Below are 22,631 nucleotides of genomic sequence, written 5' to 3' on the forward strand. Positions count from 1 at the left end.
TGGACTCAGCGAAAAAGTGTCTCAAACCACAGGTCTCACGGCTTCAAATTAGGTTCGTCATGTCGAGCTACCGGCGACTGCCGAATCGTATTTGGAGCTCGGAAAATAGTAATATTTGCTTGGAAAACATCCTCCTCTGCTTCCTTGGTTAGCTGGAGGGGTCAAATGCCTTTCTGACATGATTGTGACCTGATCAAACGAGTGTACAAGGTCTATAATCTCGAATGCAGCTCAAGCAAAGCCGCCGAGGCCATAACAGAGTGCGTGTGCCGTTCGGCGCAGTATCGGTGGTTTTGAATGTACGCTGAGCAGTTGGTGAAACATCGGTCGACCGTATGTAGGCTCCGCCCGACTCACGAGGCACTGCATGTCAACGTTACATCGACATGTTTACACGGCGCAAATGAAACGAGGACAAAGGAGAGAACACAAGTTGTGTCCTGTTTATTGTCCTTGTTCAATTTGCCGTATAAACATGTCGATATTGAATCAACTAGCCCAAGCTACTGTTCTGTCAACGTTACGACATCGTTTAAGTGCCCTGCAAATGCGCAATCGGAAGCTATCCTGATAGCAGATACGAATAAGCGCGTTACGCTGGAGTCATTATTGTAGGAGTATGCGCCACAATTCACCAAAATTGGACCGAGAAAAGTTGTTCAATGAATTTGTCTCACTGGGTAAGTGAACAGATTCAGTTAGGTAGCTGTTTGGGCATATTAGTACTGTATTATCAGCATTGAAGCAGCGAATAAGACTGAAGCTAGGAAAACCGCTGATCTTACTGCGCACGTGCGCACTAAGTTTATAGTCAGATGAACAAGACACGTAGAAAGCGTTAGCTGCGGAAAGAGCCGCCTCAGTAAGAAACAAAGAAGAGCAGTGTACAAAGAATGAAACAAATCAAAAGAAGGTAGATTAGAGGACAATGACGAAGCTCCCAAACGTCAATTATTAACTGAACACTCAAAACATACACCAATGGCTTCCACAGTAGCGAACTGATAGAAGCCGTCACTGCCACCTAGCAAAACGCATTAGGTCAGCTCCTTTTCTGACACGTCTGATTATGCATTGACAGCTGGCTTATGCAATCAGCTCTCTACGTATTGACTTCAGCAGCTTCCACAATCGCGCGAGTAATGTATCTTTGATGTTATCGTGGGCTCTACTCTTGCTAATTTTTTAAAATGCGAAGCATTTCTTAACGAACCTTTGGCACTTTGAGTGTTTCTATCTATCTATCTATCTATCTATCTATCTATCTATCTATCTATCTATCTATCTATCTATCTATCTATCTATCTATCTATCTATCTATCTATCTATCTATCTATCTATCTATCTATCTATCTATCTATCCGCCTACGTCTGGGTGCTCTCATGATCCCTCCTTAACTTGGTGTAGACCAAAATTGGCATGGGAGGGTGAGAGGATTTGACGAATATGACTGTCGGGTCATGACATGAATCACGTGAAAATCTGTAGCGTACGTCGTCAAACCCTTTCCTCAACACACGTTTCGCACATACCCGTTTACCACGGGCCGCGGTGTACGGGTATGCGCCACAGGTGATTGACAGTTTATATTTACCCAGGAGCGGTCAGAATAGACATTGGTAACATAAATGCGAGAGCGTTAAGCAAAACAGACATCGGCAGTGCTTACACGACGAATGGAAAGAATAAAAATTAGGATCCAAGCAGGAATCGAACCGAGGCATCCTGCTTGGTAATCTAGTATTCTACCACAGAGCCACGCCGGGTCTATAAACTGGTTTGGAAAAGCAGCCAATGCAGGCGTAATTATCGGTGCAGCGTTAATTTCCTGCAGAAAAATTGATGCCTGGGCAAGTTGGAATTGGTTATGCATGTTCGAAATGGGCGGCGCAAAAACAAGGGACAAAGGAAAGACTACACACCACAGGCGCTCTGTGGTGTGTAGTCTTTCCTTTGCCCTTGTTTTTGCGCCGCCCATTTCGAACATGCAACCTTAATTGTTGCGGTGCTGGCTATCTAATTTCAAAAGAAAGCAATAAACGCTACGTATGTACTCCTATACGATACAGGCGTCATATCAGATTAATGTCTATGGTTCCAGTGTGTTGACTCCGCTTTTATAGCAGCCTATTAAATATTAGATTTGCATTAGTACGATTCGGCAAGCTATATTGTATAGCATTGCTCGACCCCGAAGGAATACATTAACGAAAGTTACGATGACATTAACATGATTGCACCATACAGTGCACTTAGTTTCGATAATACTGACGTATGTACACTAACGTGCGGCTGACATACGTTGCACCATAAATTACGCTTTATACGCCAGTGTTATCGACGTGCCTGACAAGCCCACGATATGTACACAGCTAGTACACTTACAAAACCGCGTCGATCCACCTCGTAACGTTTGGCTCAAAGCAATAAAATACAGCATAGAAGTACTCGCTGACTTCCTCGCATGAAACCGATTCGCACAACGCGTGGGAACTGCCGAATTTTTTTGCGATAGCAATTATACGGGCACTCTCGGCAGATTTGTGCCGTCGCCGTTACCGCCGCCGTCATATATGCATGCCAGCCACAAATAAAAATAATTCAGAAGATGAAATCCCTGAAGCGCGCGAACGGGGATTCGATCCTGCGACCCCTTGCTCGGCAGCGCGCTGCCTTAGACAATTACGTCACGTGTTATTAGTTCTTCATGATACTAACGACAGAATACAAACGCACGCGGTGTTAGGTGAAACGCACGGGACGCCACACGTGGCGAAATTAAAATTTTGCGGGACGTGACTCATGCTGCATTGTTTGCCGCACTGCGTTTGCGTCGTATCGCTGGCGACCCACGTTATAATTTTCCATTTTGGTGTTGTAGCGCCGCGTCACTAGTGGCCAGTCGTCCAGGCAAAAAAATTACACCATCTCTCGCTAAAGGGGACCATGAGGCGATGCGAAGCCGGAGCACTTGCACGATCGCGTTCCATTGGCGTTCTTTGGGCATGCTACCGACCTCGCGTCGTGGAACGCGAAGAGGAACGCTACGCGCGTCTTGTCTTCCCTCTAGCCTGGCCGTTAATTCTCACAGGGCTAGCGGGGAACGCGGTCGGCAGGCGTGCGAGAGGGGGGCAGCGTAGGAGAGGAGAGAGAGGGGGAGGGGACGCGCATGCGCTGGTGCTCATCGCGGCGTTGCGCAGGAGAGAATTTCGGCATGTCTAGCCCGCGTTTCAGAGGAAGAGTGGAAAGGGGGAGGGGTGAGGGGAAGTGGAGAGGGAAAGTGGAGAGGGAGATGTGGAAAGGGGGAAGGAATTGGAGCGGGGGAAGTGGAGAGGTGAAGTGGAGAGAGGAAGTGGATAGGGGGAGGGGAGAGGGTGAGTGGCAGAGGGTACGTGCATGCGCAGTAAGGGTGGTCACGCCGCACACCACCACCACCACCGGATTGAACTCCGCCATAAGATACTTCGCATCTAAAATAACAGGGTCCCGTGGCTCGTGGTGGCACGAGCTAAGGGGAATGCTTTGGCTCTTGTCGGCTTATGCCACAGGAGAGAAGAAACGAGATGGCTCAACAAGAATCGCACAATATATGTTACATCGTGACCGGAATCATGGGGCTATAATTACAGAGCTAACGCACGAGACACCCACCAAGAAAAGCAACGTACGATACAAGCGCAAACAACTGCTTTAATATTTCCTACGCAAATGCATATATAAGCCCAAGGCTACCTTATCGCACATCGCACACAATAATAGCTCTAAACCAAGATGTGTAACAAGGATGATAGTGTATCAGATACGTGAAGACACGAAATCATATTCAGACGGGTGCAAGGACAAAAAGTAAAGAAATAGTAAGAAGGACAAAGAAGTGCGTTTTTGCTGTAATTTTAGCCTGAAGATTATATACGGAGTAGCCCCAAATGAAGTTTTATTTTAGTGACCAGAATCGACGCCCGCAGGGAACGCGAGCCGTGGATTCACGTGCCACTGCCAAGCGCCGTGGCGCGCGCTCTCCGGTTTGCTTCGCCGCCCAAAGGAAGGCGCTCGAGGGTCTTGGGACAACGCAAGCGCAAGAGTCCGAGGTTGGCTAGCGTTCTGCGCATGCTTCCTGACGGCTTGAAAATTTCTTGGGTCCCCAATATTCTAAAACTCTGTAGTGTTTCGCCGTAGTTAGGATGTGCGCCTCCCACTTGTACTTTGGCATGCAGGGCGTGGTCGATCGTGCTCGCGTGATTATCTCTTGAGGGGGAGTTTTGTACGTCTTGTGCTTTCACCGCAAAGTTTGCCTTGAGGCTATAGACGGCACGACGGTCACTTTGCTCGCTGCAGCGGCCGCGTTCGCGAAAGGAGTGAGCTGCTGGCTAGAAGAGCCTAAGTAGGAGCCAGTTGAAGTAACAACTGTGACAGTTCGCGCTCGTCCTGTGTGTTTGCTTTTCCTGCGTCCTTTGTGCTTGAGCAGCGCGCAGCAAGTTTCTAGCTGCTTGCCGTTCTCCCTGTGGCATTCCAATTTCTTGCTATCGCGTTCGTTGCTTCGCGCTTGAGGCGAAACTGTGAATTTTTTCTTTGTGAGTGATCATCACGTAGCTGCTCTATATGAGCGTGTGTGAAAAAGTTCCTAGGTCAGTGCTTGTTTATTTTGTTTGGTGTTTCTGCGCTATTTTACCACGGGTAAAAGATGCAAGTCCCCGCAAAGAATAGCAGTGCACCAACCTTCTGATGCTGTGCGCTCAAAGCTAGTATCTCTCGTACAGATAATCTAACGTTGCCGGCATACGGATGAAACACGGAACGATGAAGACCAGCGTGGATCCAGAGCAGCGCAGTTCCGCTGGCAACCCGTCGACGAAGAGTCTCAAGGGTTCCACAGAATCGGCACCGGACTTAGCGAACAAGCGTTCGACGGCTGGCCAAGAAACCGCGAAAGGCCGCGCTCACCGCAAATCCTCTGCATCCACGTCAACCGCGAAGCATTCATCATCTCTGTCCCAGAAGCAGGTGGCTGGAGGACGTCAGTCGACAGAGAAGGTATGTGCGTAAGTCAGTTGGTCAGTAAAGGGTTATTTCTAACCAGCTTTAAGGGGACGTAAGAATAAAGGGGTTTCAAGTGTCGAAACCACGATATGAGTATGAGGCACGCTGTATAGTGGAGGGCTCCGGAAATTACCATCTGGGGTTATTTATTGCGCACTGACAATGCACAGTACATGGACATCTAGCATTTCGCCTCCATCGAACTGCGACCGCCTAGGTCGGGATCGAACCCGCGAATTTCGGGTTTGCAGCCGAGCACCGTAACCACTACCACCTAGGCGGACTTCAAGGGGCCGTATCCGACAGGCGCGCACACGGCGGGTAACACTTAAGTGTTAAAACGTTCTCTTGTAATAAGTACAGACCTCGTTTAATGTTGCGGATATTTGCAGAAAAATTCTTAAAGTGGTCATTCTTGCCCTTGTTTTCCAGAAAGACGGCGCAGCTCCTGAGAAGGACACAAAGGAAGCCGGCTTTGACGTCGTCGAGGAAGAACCGGCCGTGGACCCCCGCGAGCCCTTGCCTAACAGGGCCGTCATCGACCGGCGAGTGTCCATGGGTGAGGTGTTACCCACCGAGCCACCGGCACAATTTCTAAGCGTGAGTGTCTATGACGAAATTATGTCGAGCTGAACGGCCAATGACTGCTGTTTGCCCTCCTTGGTAAACGTCGTCGCAGATACAGTTGAAACCCGCAGAAACGAAATCGGCGGGGAACGCACAAAATTTCGCTCTTGCGGGAATTTTGTTGGCGCGAGAATGCGGCAGAAAAGACATGAAATTTACAAAAAGCACATTTTATTTCCAAAAGTCAGTAAGTTTGCTTTGGCGGGCCTTACCATGCAGCAATTTCATGCATCTCGATCGGGAATGGGCACAAAGCTCGCCGCATGCACTGGTCAGTGGCGGCGGCACTGCGCTGTCACCAGTACCGTCATCAAGTGCGCCTACAGGCGAACGTTCTTCCGGCTCCGCTGGATCAGCTCGGATCAGCGCATAATCGTGGACAGCGAGCTACACGCAACGCCGAATTCTTCGGCGATGTCCATTTTTTTCCTGCCCTTTTCCACCTCACTAATGATTGCAGCCTTTCCTTCCAGCGGGATGAACTTCCACTTTTTCGTTGGAGGCGGCATCTTCGCAGGCAGCGAAATCGGACGAAGAAATCGCAACACACAGTTCACGTTGCACCAAGAGACCAAACAAACGCTCCACAAATGGCTCCACACACGCGACCATGTGCGCGCAAAGCCGACAAAGCCAAGCACAGAGCCAATCCAACGAACGAAACTGTTTTTCGAAAGTTTCGTTAATGAGGGACTGCGGTATGAATATATTTCGTAGTCGCGAGTTACGAAATGCATTGACTCCTATGAGCGTTCGCCGGTGCTCCAAAAATATTTCGTTGCGGTGAGAATTTCGTTCCCTCGGGATTTCGTTATCGCGGGTTTCGACTGTATACACGTTCCTCAAACAGCGTGTTAAAACGACAAAGTCAGAGCCGAAGACTGCCCGTGTTTCTTCATTTCAATGTCATTTATCTTTACAGACGAAATACAGGTTTGGGGAAGGTATGCACGTGCATTGCAGAAGTTTACCGTGGCCAGCATGCCCAATAATTTACGTGAACTTCCTGGCCGCCTAAGAACTACGGGTCGAGTCATAACAGAGCGCGCGCTCAGGGTATCCGGTTCGAACTCCCGGTCGGATTGGTAGCCACTGACCCGAGAATCTTGCAAAAATGCTGGCATCAAGGCGTCGTAGTGCTGCGACCACCGAATCGTTCACTGTCGGTGCGCGTTAGTGTCATAACGCAGTACTTCTCTTTTCTGCTCGTAGGCGGCGGCACCGCCCCGAGCAAGAGCGCAGGTACACGAAGGAGTGTTAGATATATAAGGCGCGTCTGTGTAGCACTCCTCAAATGCGTTTGTGGCGCAATGGGTTAAACGCTCGGCGATCTATCGTCGCAGACCGAGAGGTCGTGGGTTCGATTCCCAAATTTTCCATGTTTGTGGAGCTTTTTCTTCTGGTTTTTTTCTTTGTATTATGTTCGTGTACATTTTAAGAACGTCATATCCGTGACGGAAATACGTCAGTGAAGTCTTGGTGGACCCCGGCATAAAACACTTTCGTGTTAAAAGCGTAAGCAAGAGTGATTACAACCCGTCCCCGCAGGGTAGAGCGTCCTGAATTAGAGGTTTCAATAAATCATTATGTGTTCAGCCGTGTTTCTAGGGATGACTGCGCCAAGGGATCATTGCGCATCCTCCAGTTGTGTTGGTGACTGTGGGCGCGGCAGCTACCACTGGAAAAGCTGGCGCTACTGTCGTTCCAGAAAACGTAGAATGTCAGATCACGTTACAGAGCTTCTTCTCTGTAGAGTTCTCGTGGCTTGCAATGGGCTGTCGTTTTGTGCTGTGTAGACGCCATATACTTTTACATTTTAATAGCGGTTACATTTTAATAGCAGAGCTGTTTATTTAAGCTTGAGGTTAATACCTGCGGAACGCAACGCAGCTCCTAGCGGTTATGTGCCCGAGAAATCAGGCAAGGCCCACTGCTCACCTCCAGTCCACAAAGAAAGAAAAGCTGCGTATAACAAGCCTAGCGGGTATGTGCCACAGAAATTGAGCAAGTGCCACGACCCGCCTCCGGCTCACTAAACGTTATAAATTGCGAAGACTGGTTAAGCAATGCAGATGGGGGAAAAACTACAGACTATAGAGCAAAGTCAAGCCACAAAATAGGAATATGATGCCACCAACTCCGCTGTTTAGCCAGTCTTCGATCCGTTAAATCAGTGAAGCTGCTTGAAATTTTCTTTTGCCAAGCAGCATTATCTGTTGTGGGTTACAGTCGGTCTCTCGTCATGGCAGCAATATAATTGACTATCGGAACGCGACATTCTGATAGTCTCGTAGACTCGCACCGGAGATCCAAGGCATTAGTCGATCCCGAGATGAACGCTTCTTTCGATCGGTGTTCGGGCACTTAGAGCAAAACAAAAATGGTTTGCACTAATTTTAGCTCGCTTAAGCATAAGTACCTTCTAGTCACTACGAATGAATGAAAGAAGAGAATTTTCGAGGACTCGTTTCTTCGTTTGACACAACGTTAACGAAAACCGGCAGATAATGAAGCCAAGGAAGGTACAAGGGACGTTAATTGTACTGTTTTAAGTGTGTTGTAGCAATTGCGATATAGATGTGAAGAATGTAAAGTGGACGAAAAACAACTTGCCGCCGGCAGGAACCGAACCTGCGCCCTTCGGATAACGTGCCCGATGCTCTACCAATTGAGCTACTGAGGCGGCCGTCCTCTCATTCACTTTATCGGGTATTTATGTGCATGCAAAGCTGGCAGTGTTAGTCAGCGCCACTCGAAGCCACGACGGCGAGTGAGGAACACTCCTTCTTTGCCAGCTGGCGTCACGAAGCCCGAGGTCATCTAGATGCCAAGCAGCTCTTGCTCGGGGCTGTGTCTGGCGGCGGTGGTGGCGTCTGCGCTCCACTGCGCATGCGCCTACTCTCTCTCCCGCTCTCCTCCTTTACGCAGGCCTTCTGTCGCCTTCTCTCCTCTCTTCCCCCGCGCTGCAGCTGCGGCGCAGCCTCTCCTCCCACGTGATACCGCCGCGCCGCAGTCAAATACAGCCTGTAACCCACTCTCTCCTCTCCCTTCCCCATTTCTTGTGTATATAAGCGCGTGCGCTCGGTCGGCTTCCGTCATTCTCGCTTCGCTCCCGTTCAGATGAGTTGTAACGTCAACGTCGGCGCCACTCGTTCACTAGGCGCTAACGGAAAGCAACGCACAAACACAACGTAATAACACAAACACTAAATACAAACCTCACACACTAACGGAAACTTGGTGTGCGCCCCCAATGCTGCTTCGCATCCCCTAATGGTTCCCTTGAGTATGAGGTAGTGTAATCTTTTTACCGAGCGGACAGCTGACCAATAAGCCCTCGCATACTACCTGAAGGCATCAAGTCTGCCGGAACGAGACCCTCACTATGAATGAATGAAAGAAGAGAATTTAGAGGGCTCGTTTCTCCGTTTGACGCAACCTTAATGAAATCCAGCAGATAATTGGATGAAGGTATAAGAGACATTAATTACACTCTTTTAAGTGTATTTTAGGAATCGTGATATGTGAAGAAAGTAAAGTGAAGGAAAAGACAACTGAGCACTCCCAGGTTTGCATGCACATAAGTACCCGATAAAATGGACGGGAGGACGACCGCCGCCGTAGCTCAATTGGTAGAGCATCGGGCGCGTTACCCGAAGGTTGCAGGTTCGGCCCCTGCCGGCGGCAAATTGTCTTTTCGCCCACTTTACCTTATTCACGTTTATTTCACAGTTAATACAACGCACATAGAACAGCACAGTTAACGTCCCCTATACTTTCCTTGGCTTCATTATATCCTGGTTTTCATTGCGGTCTAGTCACTGCAAAAATTTTAGCTTGCGGGTAATTAAACCATGTAATTAACTGGCAGGTACTTAAGACCCTGCTATATCCGTATGTAAGCGTATGCGTAGACACACAAACTGTAAAGATATTGGAAGGGGAGGGGGGTTTAACGCCCGGATCCACCCCCTTATCGCGTGATAACTTCTATGGTAGCCGGTGAATATCGGTTTGGTGCAAGCGCGCAAAAGCGTCGGTATCGTACATCTGCCCCAGAAATGAGCACGGTGTGTATTTACCTCTACCGTGTTACTCGTTGATTTGAATGAGGGGAGAATTCACTCTTGAATTGGTTTTCTCCTACACCAACCCTTTTTCGCGGGAACAGGCGGTATATCTACCTCCTTGCGCCCAGTGCGTTGCTATCAGGATCGCCTCGCGAAGCTTTCCCGTCAGGAAACATCTTGCGGCTGACTTCACTGGCTGTTAATCCTATTTTCTTTTGGAGTGACAGCTTAAGCGACAGGTGTCTTTACAGCGTGATCCCTGGCTGTCACCAGCAACAGAGATCGTTGACAAAAAGCGAGAGGGAAAATTTATTTTTTAACGAGAAAGCGAATGTGTATAAAAATAAACGATTTGGATGAACCACGTGGCTTACGTTCGAATCGCAACACCTCACTGCAGCAGGCGCACGACGGCGACATCCTGGCCGCCATCATGGAGGCATGTCATGGCATGGAGGTCGGCGCCGTGGAGCCGCAAACCGATCCTCGGGAACCGCTGAGCCGGCGTGCCTCCATAGACAGGCGCGTGTCGCTGGGACACGTAATTCTTACCATGCCCGCAGAGAGCTCTCCTGTGCGTAGTGCTTCGGTCACCGGTGACTATGGCGTGAGTACCTTGTTTTAAGTCATGCATATGTGTATGGAATTTCGAACTCGGGAGCAAGCATAAGCTTGAAAGCATATTTGCCGATAAAATGACGCAGTCGTCCTCGTCTCCTTCTGTTTGCGTCGTTTAGCGGCAAATATGCTTTCGAACATTCGCCTACTATACCAAGAACGTCTTCTTTTCAAGCATAAGCTGACGTGACCACAAGGAGCCGCGAACGCCTAACGCGCAAGATTCATTTCCGGTAACTGGTGACCTCGCAACTGAAATCAATAGCCAGAAAAGACTCTATACTTGAATACTGCTCGCATATTCAAACGGCTCCCACACAACGCAAGGCCTGTGCTCCTCCCTGCGCCGCGCGCAGAACATAAAAAGTCATACGGTGACTTTTGCATTCAAAAAAGAAGACTCGAAGGCGGAATTCACCATCTTCTTACGCTTATTCTCAGTCGATTGTATAGGACCTTCATCCCCCTCCCCGAAAGCTTCCTGCACATTATGTGATATTGCATTGCCTCCGGGATTGGAGGCATCGCAGATTTCTGCACCTCACGTGGTTTTGCAGCGCTGCCTCCGAGAACAGCCCATCTTTGAGCAAGCGAATACGTTGTTTGATGACGTAATCACGTGATGACACGTAATTTGACGTCACAATGACGTTCTAATGACGTTACAAATTTTGACGACCTGTAACGTCATGATAACACCATCACACGACGTCATCACATGTGATTTTTTGCGCCACTTCGCGTTGACGCTGACACCGGTCGCCGACAGTCACTTCTCGTGTTTGATGACGCATCTAAGGCCTTTCACTAAAAAATGTCATCTGTATCCGGCCTCACACAGCAGTAGTGGTTTCAGAATAAGATAGACGCTTATTTCTGCAACAGATAAGGGAGCACGGCTCAGCATCGTTGAAACAAGCGGAAAGGGGAGGGATAGAAAGAGAGAGGGAAGGAAAGACCACCTTCTCTGTAAATGAGTACTCACAATAACGAGTGCCAGGCCGGGGTACCTCTGTGTCTCCTTTAGGAATATCGGTCGGTGTCCGGCGGTACTGGGAAATGAACTCAGTACCTGCCCGCATTGGAGGCAGACGCTCTAAGCACTCGACTAACGCTGCGGAGCCCGGCAGCACAAGTAGACCCTGAAGAGGGCGCGTAGAAATTAGATAAGAGTAATCTCGCCCTCGTGGTTTCATATGCAGAGGTCAGGAATAAAGAGAGGCTTTTGGAACGCGACTATCGTAGCGCTATGCGTAACACTACGCCGGGGATTGTTTTTGTGCATGACGCAAAAAAAAAATTACACATCTACCCCTATGGGCAACCATGGTGGGATGCGAAACCATCGCGGGGGGTGCGCATCGAGTTTCCGTTTCTATCATGTGATTTATGAGACGGTGGTTTTCTAGGCGTTTGAATTACCGCTTGCCGACACTGACGTTTACGTTCGGCTTCCCGAGCCTTCCTCTGCTCCGCGGCGGTGGCGCTGCCGCTCCAACTAGCGCCGACGTTGCCGTTGTTCCTGGTGTTTCGCAAGCCGTTGCACAGAGAGGATGACGGAAGCACAGCGAATGCGCGCTTTCGCCGCCTCGCAGCTTCAAGATTCGTTTGCCGGCGTTGCCGTTTGCATTCAGCTTCGCGAGCGTCCATAGCGCCGTTGTGAAGGAGAGTGCAACGGGAGCGAGCGCGCGCCGCATTATATACGAGCGCACAGCTGTGGCGGAGAGAAACGGGAGAGGAGAAACGAAGCGGAGGCAGTGCTCACGCCACCTCCTCCCACCTCCTCGCGCTCACGCGAGGAGAGGGAGGAGAGTTGGCGCATGCGCAGTGTGGGTGCGGACGCCGCAGAACGGACACTGCCCCGAGCATAAGATGCTTTCGCATCTAAAAAGGACGCAGATGAGTAAGGGCATTGAACTTACCAACAAAGCGTCTAGACAGCCCCTTTTTCATCCCGCCTTTCGCTTCCTCCACCTCGTCTCACCGCTCCCCATTTTCTCTCCACTTCTCGCCGCTGCTAACCAACCGGCCCTAATTGACCCCTGTAGGAGGAGCCGAGCGGGCTCCTAGATGTCGGGTCTTCGGGATTATAATTTTTGTTAGAGATATCTCACAGTTAAGAAACAGAGAACTGCGCCTGCTTAGGGCATCGCGGAATACAAGACGAACGCGAGGGTAGTGTTTTTAGTACACACGTTCTCTAACACCATACGCATACATCATACTCACCGACAACACGTGCACAAGGCAGCAGCAGCTGCCAAAAACGAACATGCAGAACATTACGCCTATATTTGATAATTCCCTTTTAGGGTGATTCCTTTGGAACTTTAAGTGCGACTACCACCGAGTGACACTCTTTTTTTCCGTTCCAAGCACTTCCAGACGAGCACTTGCTTCGCGTTTTCCGAATATTCAGAACGCACTTCCAACAATAAAACTGGTATGAAATCTATGGTTCTGGTCCAAGTTAATAGCTATATTGGATACATATGATATCGTAACATACGTCTACTTAAGCTAATGGTCAATTAACTGCCACGACAATTAATGACAATTGAATGAGTTCACAGCGAGAGAAGCTAGACCTCAAACCACGCGCTTCTTTCTACGTGGCCTCTCAGATCTGCTTCGACAGCGCTAGGAAACGCAAGGTTAACCCCAGGAATACGCCAGGGCGCATGAACGCCGAAGTGTGAGTGCCGCATCCATGCACCTAAGTCAACAATTAAGGGGGCCTCCATTTTTAGGGGCGAAGCACCTTAGGGCTGAGCCTTGTACCCCCCACGTCTAGCGTAGCTCTGGTTTACACGGAGTCCGCTAAGGGCGCTGCGGCAGCAGCGCTCGGTCCCGGCGCGTGCTCTGGTTTGAACGGAGACCGCTAGGGGCGCGTTACGCTCTCAGATGCATTTTATATGACCATAAACATCCCACAACCAGGGGGACGTGTATAGACCTCGTCTTCGCTAACTTCAGATTACATCTTATTCAAGAACCCCTGGCTCTTCATTTCACCGATCACAAGGCGCTCCTAATGAAGGGGAATCGAAGTCCGCAGCTCAACACCATATCCGTCTTATGACATCGATAAAACAACATTGTATGTACTGTACACACGTGTTTGTCACGCATTTGCAAGCTCGAGTGCGCAATGTACGGGGGATTCACGGTTACCCGAATGATTTTCGGTGCTTCGCCCACTTACCGTAATTGACTTCGTGGATATGCGTGAATTTTTTTCTTTTGCCATTGGCCAGCCCAGTTACCTTCACTATGTGGCCACTATGATGACTGACCTAAATATTCTGTAAAGAAGAATCTTAGTGCTGTAGCTCTTTATTGCGACATTATGACGGACTTAATGTACTTTGTTCGTATCTTTCTGACAAAAATGAAAAAAAAAAGATGTGCGGGAGTTGCGAGGGCCCTTCAGTCTAAAATTGGGGGCCATTCTCGAATTTAGGGCTAACTCGGTGAGTCAAAATTCTGGCTTTTGGAAGGTGTTACAGCGAAAAGTTTGCACGTGACTAACTGCGCTACAGAAGTTCTATAGAGCGACCGTGGCACGATTCAAGCACACATATGATCGTGGCCTAAATGGCGCATTTGGCTGCTATTCTTGAAGTTGGGCTTCGTCCTACCGTAGGTTCACCGCATATTGTTACAGCATTTTAGGCAAGCGTAAAGGATATGTTTAATCATTCGAACCACCTAGAATTTCGTCAACATGATTGTGCAGAGGATCTAGTGGTGTAGTGGATACTAATGAATATCAACATTGAACCACTCGAGGGAGAAGACAGGTGCAGAGACTATAATCTCTTAAACTGCTTTACACTACAGATGTGCAGATCCATCTCCATATCTATCGCAGCTATTAACCAGAGCTACGCACCGCCATACACATAATGCACTGACAAATTACTTTACAAGAACGAACGTATTTAAGTATCATTTTTTCATCGTATATACCCGAATGCAACTTTTTCATCGTATATACCCGAATGCAACTGTCTAATTGAATGACATCGTAATCTTGCATAATATTTTGTGTTGCCTAATTATTCGTCGTAATACTATGTTAATATTGTGTTGTTTTGCTATGCCAAACGTATTTGCTGTCCTGGGTTCGACTCCCACTCGAAACAATGATTTTTTATTTATTTTTTTGCATCTATCTAGAATTTTTGCTTCCGGACAACGCTGATTTTTTGCTCACAACCAACGACGACGACACCGGAATTTCTGCGAAACGAGCTCTTCAACGCTATCGCGTTAAAATTGGGGCAGCTACGCGCTAGCGGTGCGAACACTGAGGAATTTAAACAGCGGAGCTAGTGGCCTCCCTTTCCTCCTTTCCCCCTCGTCACCCTCACTTCCCTTTCTCAACCCCTTTCTGTACTATTCTATGCATGACTATGCTATGCTTTACCATGTCCCCTCCTCCTCACCCCCATTTTCCTTTCGCACCCTCTTGCTACACTATACTATGCACGACTACGCTATGCCATGTCCCCTCCTCCTTTTCCCCCTCCTCACCCTGACTTCCCTTTCCTACCCCCTTGCTATACTATAATGTGCTCCTTTTGCGTGCCTTGGCATAGCTAGGCTGGGCTCCTCCTCTCTTAACGTGGCTCCTCCTCGCTCGACCAGTTAAAGGGAAACTACAGAGAAACGATGAATCGATTTAGATCGATAAATTGTGCTCTGAGAACTCTGATGTCGTTAATTTCGCCATCATAGGTTTATTGGTAGAGGAGAAAATGAAGTTCAAAATTTCGTTTTTAAATTTCGCGCCGAAATCTTCCCGCGTAGCGTCACGCATCTCAAAGAGTATTTAGCGTATTTTGGCGCCATTGGCTCAACAAAATTACCCCAAACTTGGTATGTTAAGTCTACGGCCTCCTCAGAGGACAATGTACTTCATTATTACCGATTAGCGCCGTCAAAACATTTGACGTCACGGCGAATGGTGCGGAAACTTCTATGTGGCGTCGCCACTCACATTTTGTTTTTGCGTCTTTTCTCGCTTACTAAGCGTCTTCTCGCAGCAAGCGTGATGTTTCTGGTATCGTGAAAGAGTACTTTCACGATATGAGAAAATGAGAAAAAATCGTTTTGCTCTTTAGTGTCCCTTTAATGCGGGACGACAACAGAGCTTTGCCAAGCTTAAACAGCTCCTCTCTTAAAACTGGAAAACGCAGAGTGTCTTTCTACTGCGTGTTTCTCATACGTTGCAGGAAAGTTCACTTGACGCCCCAAAGGGTGCTCCTCCAGAGGCCGCCACGGACAGCGCGCACGAGCCGCGGCCGGATCCCCGCGAACCATTGCCGAGGCGAGCATCCATAGACAAGAGCATATCCTTGGGCAAGGTGGTCAGCATGGCGCCACCGCCCCGTTCTCCCATTTCAAGCAGAACGAGTTCAGGGAAGCCCAGCGTAAGTGTCGTGAGCACGAATTGGGACACGTGATTGCAACAACATGATGGTGGTCTACATAGCAGATACATACCTGCACGCAAACAGGCAAATTACGAACGTACATGAAACCCACTCAACGGACGAAACAGCCCTGTAGTTGCAAGCCCAGAAATATTATCGAGAAGATCGCCTTTTTATCTTTAAATTTGGCCTGCGACTTTTTTTGAGCCGTCATGTAATCTAGAAACTAATGATGTAGGAAGAGCACGCTTTGTGATGTAAGTTAAAGGTAATCTATTGGGGTGGTTTTGCATGTGCCCGCGAAAATACATTGAAGTGCATTACTTCACACTGGTTTACTTGCGCTAGACTTTCGGCGAAGCGGAAGTCCAGGTATTTCAGTTACTGGGTTCGTAAGTAATCCTTCACCGCCATTGTACCATAAAGATGAATTGATGTGTACTCAACGAGCAATATCAAATTTCTTGTTTCCTAATTACAGCCTGAGAAAAAGATACAGGCGAAGGTCTGATTTTTTTCTTAATGTGTATATCCACTGAGATGTGGGCTAGTGCACGTTAGAGTACCAAGCCACTAGCCGCGGAGACCTCACGACATTTTATTCATGAGCAAGGTACCCTAGGTATACCGAATGTGCAAAGGAATGGCTGCTCCTGACAAGCACTTTTAGATGTTTTCTTGCGTGACTTACGACAGAAATTGTCGTACGCTTAAGCCTAACTGTATATGGTATATTTCCTAAACTATCCCCCTCTTTCAGCCGGGTTGGTCGGAGGAAGAGCGACGGCGTAATCGGCAAGCAATGACCCGCCTGGCAGCGTTATCCGGTCTCGCCGTTTTCTTCATGGCGCTGGCCATCCTGTCCCTCATAGTCGTCCGCAGCGCGTACTTTCGCGCCAGCCAGCGTTTCGAGGTATGCGACACGGACGAGTGCGTTCAACACTCCAAGGACATCCTCGCAACGCTAAACAAGTCTGCGAACCCCTGTGGCAGTCTGTACGCCTACGTCTGCGGATACGACGCTCGCCCAGAGGGGACTCCTTATGCCGGCCCACTGGTGCACGCTTACGTCCGCGAAGTGATGACCACGCTCGGTGATGCCGAGGTGAGAAGAGGAGTGTCAGGCTTGAACTCGTAGGTGGAGCTATGCCTTGCATATCGTATATAGGAAAGCCAACCGCGTCTACCGACGTACGTACATACATACATACATACATACATACATACATACATACATACATACATACATACATACATACATACATACATACATACATACATACATACATACATACATACATACATACATATACATTACGCCTTCAAGCGCACCGTTGAGCCTGATAATGTGAATAGTTTTGAGCCACGCGTGCGCGTGTCTTTTCTTCGTGTCCCTAGCGGCCAATGTAAGCGACACTGGGCCATCCAGTGAAAGCTACCAAGCACCCGCTGCTCAGCTGATGTTGCCTATCTTGTCGCATTCATGTAAACACAGCTTTAGTGATCGATCTCGGCGGGACATCAAAAGTGAATCTCACACCTCCGAAATGTCAAAAACTGTTTACGATAAAAATTTAGTTTGCAACTCCATGTGGAAGTACTAGTGGCATCAGCCCAGAAACAGCCAGAACGTTATTTATCCATCGAGTTTGCAATTTGTCTTGTATGATCTGTCTCGTAAGCTTAGGTTGGAAGTCGTCAGTGTTTATTACAGTAAATGGAACACACTCCACCCAGGCGGGCTCGTTAAGTCATTGGAGTCGGAACACGCTTTTACGGCGTTTTGAGAGATTCATATAACAAAATGATATATGGAATTAAAACGGGGACGAACAGCGTTATTTCTAAATGTTCCCGCTCTCTCACTTTCTGCAGACTTTCCTGGCGGCGAAGCAAAGGTACGCTGCCGCGACCAAGGCTTTCGCTGCTGTGGTCAATTGCATCGAATCAAACCGACACACTGCCGCGGACGACTTCGCGGCATTCATGCACGACCGAGGAGTCCCGTGGCCGCTTCGCGACGCATCTTCGAGAAACACGACTCTTTTCGGCGTGTTTGACGTCGTCCTAGACTTGGTCGTGAACTGGAGGGTGGCCCTCTGGTTTGACGTCGTCGTGTCTCAAACAGCTTCGCACGACGCCAACCCTGCGGTCATCATCAGGGAACCCGGAGACCTGGTCGCCCTGCGCTCGGAGCAGTTGACACTGTTTGACGACGTGACGTACAACACCGCTCTCCGGAAGATGTCTCTCTACCTCACCGGCGGCAAGGTCTCCTTGGATGATGCGGCTGTAAAACAGCTCCGGCAGGACGAAGCAGCTTTCAGCCAAATCGTGCTTGCCTCGGTCGAAGACGACGACGGCGGTGACGGCTTCGATGTCCTGCTGTCTCTCGGTAACATCACGCAGGTGTTCGGGGCCGTCTTGTCGGTGACCGAGTGGTCGAGCCTTTTGAACAAGCACCTGAGCACCGCCATTCGAAACGTCTCAAACAATACGAGTATGCTTTTTCTGAATAAGGGGCGGTTAGGCCGACTCGGTCGCCTGGTCGAGTCCCTTCCGGCTACAAGAGTGATGGACGTCATTGGATGGACGTTCTCATACGCGTACGCCTGGATGGTTAACGCCCACTTCGACTTCCCGGCGCAGGCGACCACCGCTGGTCGGCTCGAAATAAACGCGCTGTGCTTCGTCGCCGAGCAAGAATCGTTCGGCATCGTGCAAGCAGCGCCCATTTTCAGAGACGCATTCGATGTCAACGAAAGAGAGAAGGTAACTGCGGCGCTTCAAAAGACCTCCGAGGCGCTCATTAAACAGGTGCTGGCTTCGCCTGCGATATCTAATTATTCGAAGCGGGAGGCCGTGGCCAAGCTAGACGCGCTCGTGTGGAATTACTGGCTCTGGCCACTGGATCCTTATCTGCAGGTTCATTCGGCGTTGAATACGCTATACGCCAACTTTTCGGATAAGCCCGGAAGTGTCTTCGAATCCTGGATACGGTCGAGGAAGTCTCTGAGGGCGGCGCTAGCGACTCCGCACTACGAACGACTGATGACGTCAAGGTGAGACACTGCTGTAATCATCGCAGACAAACGATGTTTATCAGTTAGTGTAATATTAATATTAGAGGCGCCCCTTTGTCAATAACGCATGTAATCGAGCCAATCTCACTCGTTGTTGTTCTTTATTGCTATTCAGTTAGTTTATAGGTTGCAATGAATGAGCACTGAACGAATGATGTTGCTGCCTTAAAGGGTGGCTCATCAGGCTCTGAAAATACAAAAAAAGAGCGCGTCATTTTCTCCTGGCGTTTCTCCCCTTTCTGGTGCACTTCGTCACGCAAGAAGAGTGATTCCCGTGACGTCATTACGGTACATACTCTTGATTTGTCCATATACGCAAAATATCAGTTGTGAATTGTCTCCTACTCTGCTTTGCTGTACAGCTGCCCACCCGTTCTTCCTTCTCTCGCATTGAATATCGTGCGCGATCAGCTGATTTCACTTCACTTTGTGTGTTTGCGACTGCGCAAGAGGAGATAACAGCGTGTAGCCCACAAGCGCGAAACCTTTATAGGCTCGACATTTAGTGCTGACATTGTACACGTGCTTTTAAGGAATAAGTGTCGAGGAGGAGATATCGCCTGTAGGAAAGGGTAGTGAAGGCGAGAAAGAAACCACTCCCACGTGTTTGAACGCGGGGTGGTTGGGGCCCCTTAAGACAAATTGGTTTCCGTATAAAACAAAGCAATATAATTTCTCTTGTAGTCATGCTTTATTTTTATTCGTTCTTATTACAGGTATTGTGCTTGAAAGTGACAGGAAAAGTCAACGTTTTAGCTTTTTGGCGGAAATCTTCTCCTTGGAGTTCTAACATAGGCAATTGTCACTACACCCGGACATTTGCCAATGTTTCCGCATCTGCCTTCGGGCTAAGAGGTTTGGCTGCGAGTAAACTGCGGCGTGGATTTAATGGCTTACCAAGCAACACTCGGTCTTCTTGCACGCGTTCCGCATGCGGCGAGCACCGCTGCGTGCATAGCTGATCGCTGCATAACTGAACAGTAACGAATATTTTTGTCGTAACAATGTTGGTTCCTCAAAGGCCCCCATTGCGCGCTCGTTTCTTACGATCACGTCTCCGCGAACCACATTTCTGGAAATGGTCTTTGTGTGGCTCAAGACACGCGGGCGCCGGGACTCTCGCTTTCGGCAGGTATCGCTGGCAATCGGGAGGCGTGCGGTACATTTACTCCTTGAACGAGCTTCGCTTCACACTGTCCGCACTGTTCCCGCCGTCGTACGTTCGGCGAGGGTCGAGTGCTATGACCTTCGCGGGACTCGGGTTCAAGGTGGCCCGGCAAATGGCGCGCTCCCTGGACATGCACGGCCGCACCTTGGACAGCACGGGCAGCACAATTCCGTGGTGGCAGCCGGCGAACTCTAAGCAGCAACAGTGCCGGTAGGTCGTTTTCCTTGCGCATGTAGCAAGCGTTTCAAACACAACTTGCCCAAACACTAATGCCAGTCGTAGCAGTGCACTTACCTTACACTTTCCGCTCCTATAGCGGCCACTATGTTGTTAAGCTAGCTGTCGTTACACACTGTCACCGAACTGTGGCGCGGTGTACCACTTATGAAAACCACCTGCGCGAGGGGAGCTAGCAAGTACATCACGCGACCAGAGATGATGCCCCAGTATCCTTATTTTCACGCAGGTTCGACGTGGCCGAGTCGGACATGGAACGAAGTTTGCTCATCGATCAGTTTGCCATTGAGGTGGCCCTAGAAGCCATGCAGGCGAGCTCGGCGCTGAGGCCGAGCAAATCTCCGAAGCGACTGAAGTTCCTGGAGTGGCTCTCTGACGAACAGACTTTCTACGTGAGCTACTGCAGCCACTACTGCAGCGAGCCACGCGGTCAGCCCGCGTGTAATCTTGCCATGAACTCTTCTCAGTTCGACGATGTGTTTGGGTGCAGCCGGAGTCGAAGCAATTCACCGGCTTGTGTTTTCCTCTAAAAAAAATAACTATGCGATCGCGATACTGGTTACCCTGTCTGCAGTTTATTGAACTAGCTACCTTTTTTTATCCACTTTGCGTGTTTTTTTTTGTAGTGGTCCCATCTCGTGTGGGGAAGAGTCACAACATCACTTCTCTGACTCCGAGTTGGAGCTGATATATGTGGCAGTGGCGGAAAAGCGTGGCAGTGCGGGGAGGAGGACGGTGCACCCGATGACAATGGTTTAACACCGTGGCAAACACATCCCAGCCTAGTATTTCGTATCGTATTCCACTTTCACGGGGCAAATCTTAAGTCGTACGGGGTGGAAGTGGCCTCATTGACTGGACTAAAAGAACACAGTCCGCCGTGGGTAACTTAGATGTTGCGTTGATAAGACGTTGCGCCGATAAGCTCGACGACTCGGTCCCTGGCAATTGCGGTCGCACTTGGGGGAAGGTGGAGTAGAAAAAACACCCGGCTACTTAGATATAAGTGCCCGTTCAGGAGTCCCAGGCGGTCATAATCCGTTTTCTACCTCTACGGCGTGCCCGTAATACCGTCGTTTTGGCAAGGAAAACCCAGAATGAAATTGCACAATAAATAACCACGGCCTTCGTGTTTCCGCACGTGCAATCATGGAGTTTTGTGCAAACATGTAATATCATTTGTATGTAAATACTGAGGTTATTTTTGTTAAGTGTTCTGCAGTGAAGATCCGCGCTACTCGAAAAAAGGCAGGCTATTCCAAAACCTCCCGTTTTAGGCCAGACCACTCGCGAGACCATTCACGCTTTCGAAATTAACATATTAAAAGAAGTATGCGTCAGCATCCTTCGCTTTTATTGTTCGAACATTTGCTCAGCGCTTGAGCTCGTCCTGCATGACAAGGTTTCTTCCCGCCTTTATGCTGTTTATTTTAGTTTTCATACTTGGGCTCTTTTTTGCTTTGTTATTTTTCAAGTGCACCATTGCAACATGCTGATGTCTTTCGCTGTGGTATGTGCTGCTGTGTTCTATGCGTGCACTTTCATTTTTGCCGGGAAATATTCGCCTGAGAGTCAGTGTTCGTGGAGTAGAGTACATCTTTGAAAATGTGGCACACACCACACGTGGGACTATAGTCTAGAACCGAGTAGTCTTACAGGAAATCCTTGAAAGAAATTATGGCAGCTTCGGACGGATGGTGTCAAGCCTGAAGGAAGAGCGCAGCTGGGTGGACTTCCTTGTTTCTCTTTTTCTTTTTTCTTTCCTCTATTTCTTTCTGTTTCTTGTATTATTTTTATATCTTTCGCTTACTATTGCATTCTATTTCTTTCTCTCTCTCTCTGCTTCGTTCTCTCTCCTTTCTTTTCTTGTTCGTGCCTGTTTAGTTCTCTTTCTATGTATTCCTCCTCCTTCCTATCTTTTTGTCTTCATTCCCTTTATTTCCATCAATTTCTGACTTTATTTCTATCGCTTTCTTTCTGCATTCTTTCTGTCTCTCTCTATTTTCTCTTTATCTTTCGTTCTCTCCTTCTTCCACGTGTTTCGCGCGCTGCACTTCACCGAGCAGAGTTTTCGTTTAACGCTCGCACCTGCTGTAGTGGGGCTTGCCCAATTCCTGTGGCGCACACCCACCCGTGGATTTTCTGAGGGAACCAAAGATTTTACCGCGGGCGCGAACAGCTCCGCTGTTAGTAGAAGTTGTATTATCTGTAGTGAAGGAATGAAAGAAGTAGAAATTGAAAATTTTAAAATGTTAAGAATATATAAGTAACCTAATAGGGATACAAACAATGAAACGGGGAATTTGCAACAAAAAAAAAAGCATGTTGTTAAATAGGATAACCAGTAGT

The 22,631-nt window shown here is 48.7% G+C and overlaps 1 protein-coding gene across 1 annotated transcript; it reads left to right on the top strand.

The window, feature by feature from the left end:
- Positions 1 to 4,798: 4,798 nt before the first annotated feature.
- Positions 4,799 to 20,812, top strand: LOC119385770 (uncharacterized). The gene is made up of 8 exons (XM_037653156.1): positions 4,799 to 5,032; positions 5,471 to 5,638; positions 10,136 to 10,342; positions 15,594 to 15,791; positions 16,555 to 16,899; positions 17,670 to 18,856; positions 20,010 to 20,255; positions 20,512 to 20,812. Exons 1-8 carry the CDS (start codon positions 4,799 to 4,801, stop codon positions 20,810 to 20,812), a joined length of 2,886 nt encoding a protein of 961 aa, XP_037509084.1.
- The last annotated feature ends 1,819 nt before the right edge of the window (positions 20,813 to 22,631 follow it).

This window comes from Rhipicephalus sanguineus, chromosome 3, assembly GCF_013339695.2.
Source record: "Rhipicephalus sanguineus isolate Rsan-2018 chromosome 3, BIME_Rsan_1.4, whole genome shotgun sequence".
NCBI classification, from domain to species: domain Eukaryota; kingdom Metazoa; phylum Arthropoda; class Arachnida; order Ixodida; family Ixodidae; genus Rhipicephalus; species Rhipicephalus sanguineus.

Excerpts from the sequence above, each read along its gene's own strand:
- LOC119385770 (XM_037653156.1), top strand. The coding sequence starts at position 4,799 with ATGAAGACCAGCGTGGATCCAGAGCAGCGCAGTTCCGCTGGCAACCCG. Across the intron at positions 5,639-10,135 it reads CACCGGCACAATTTCTAAGC|CAGGCGCACGACGGCGACAT; the intron begins GTGAGTGTCTAT and ends ACCTCACTGCAG. Across the intron at positions 20,256-20,511 it reads TCTAAGCAGCAACAGTGCCG|GTTCGACGTGGCCGAGTCGG; the intron begins GTAGGTCGTTTT and ends ATTTTCACGCAG.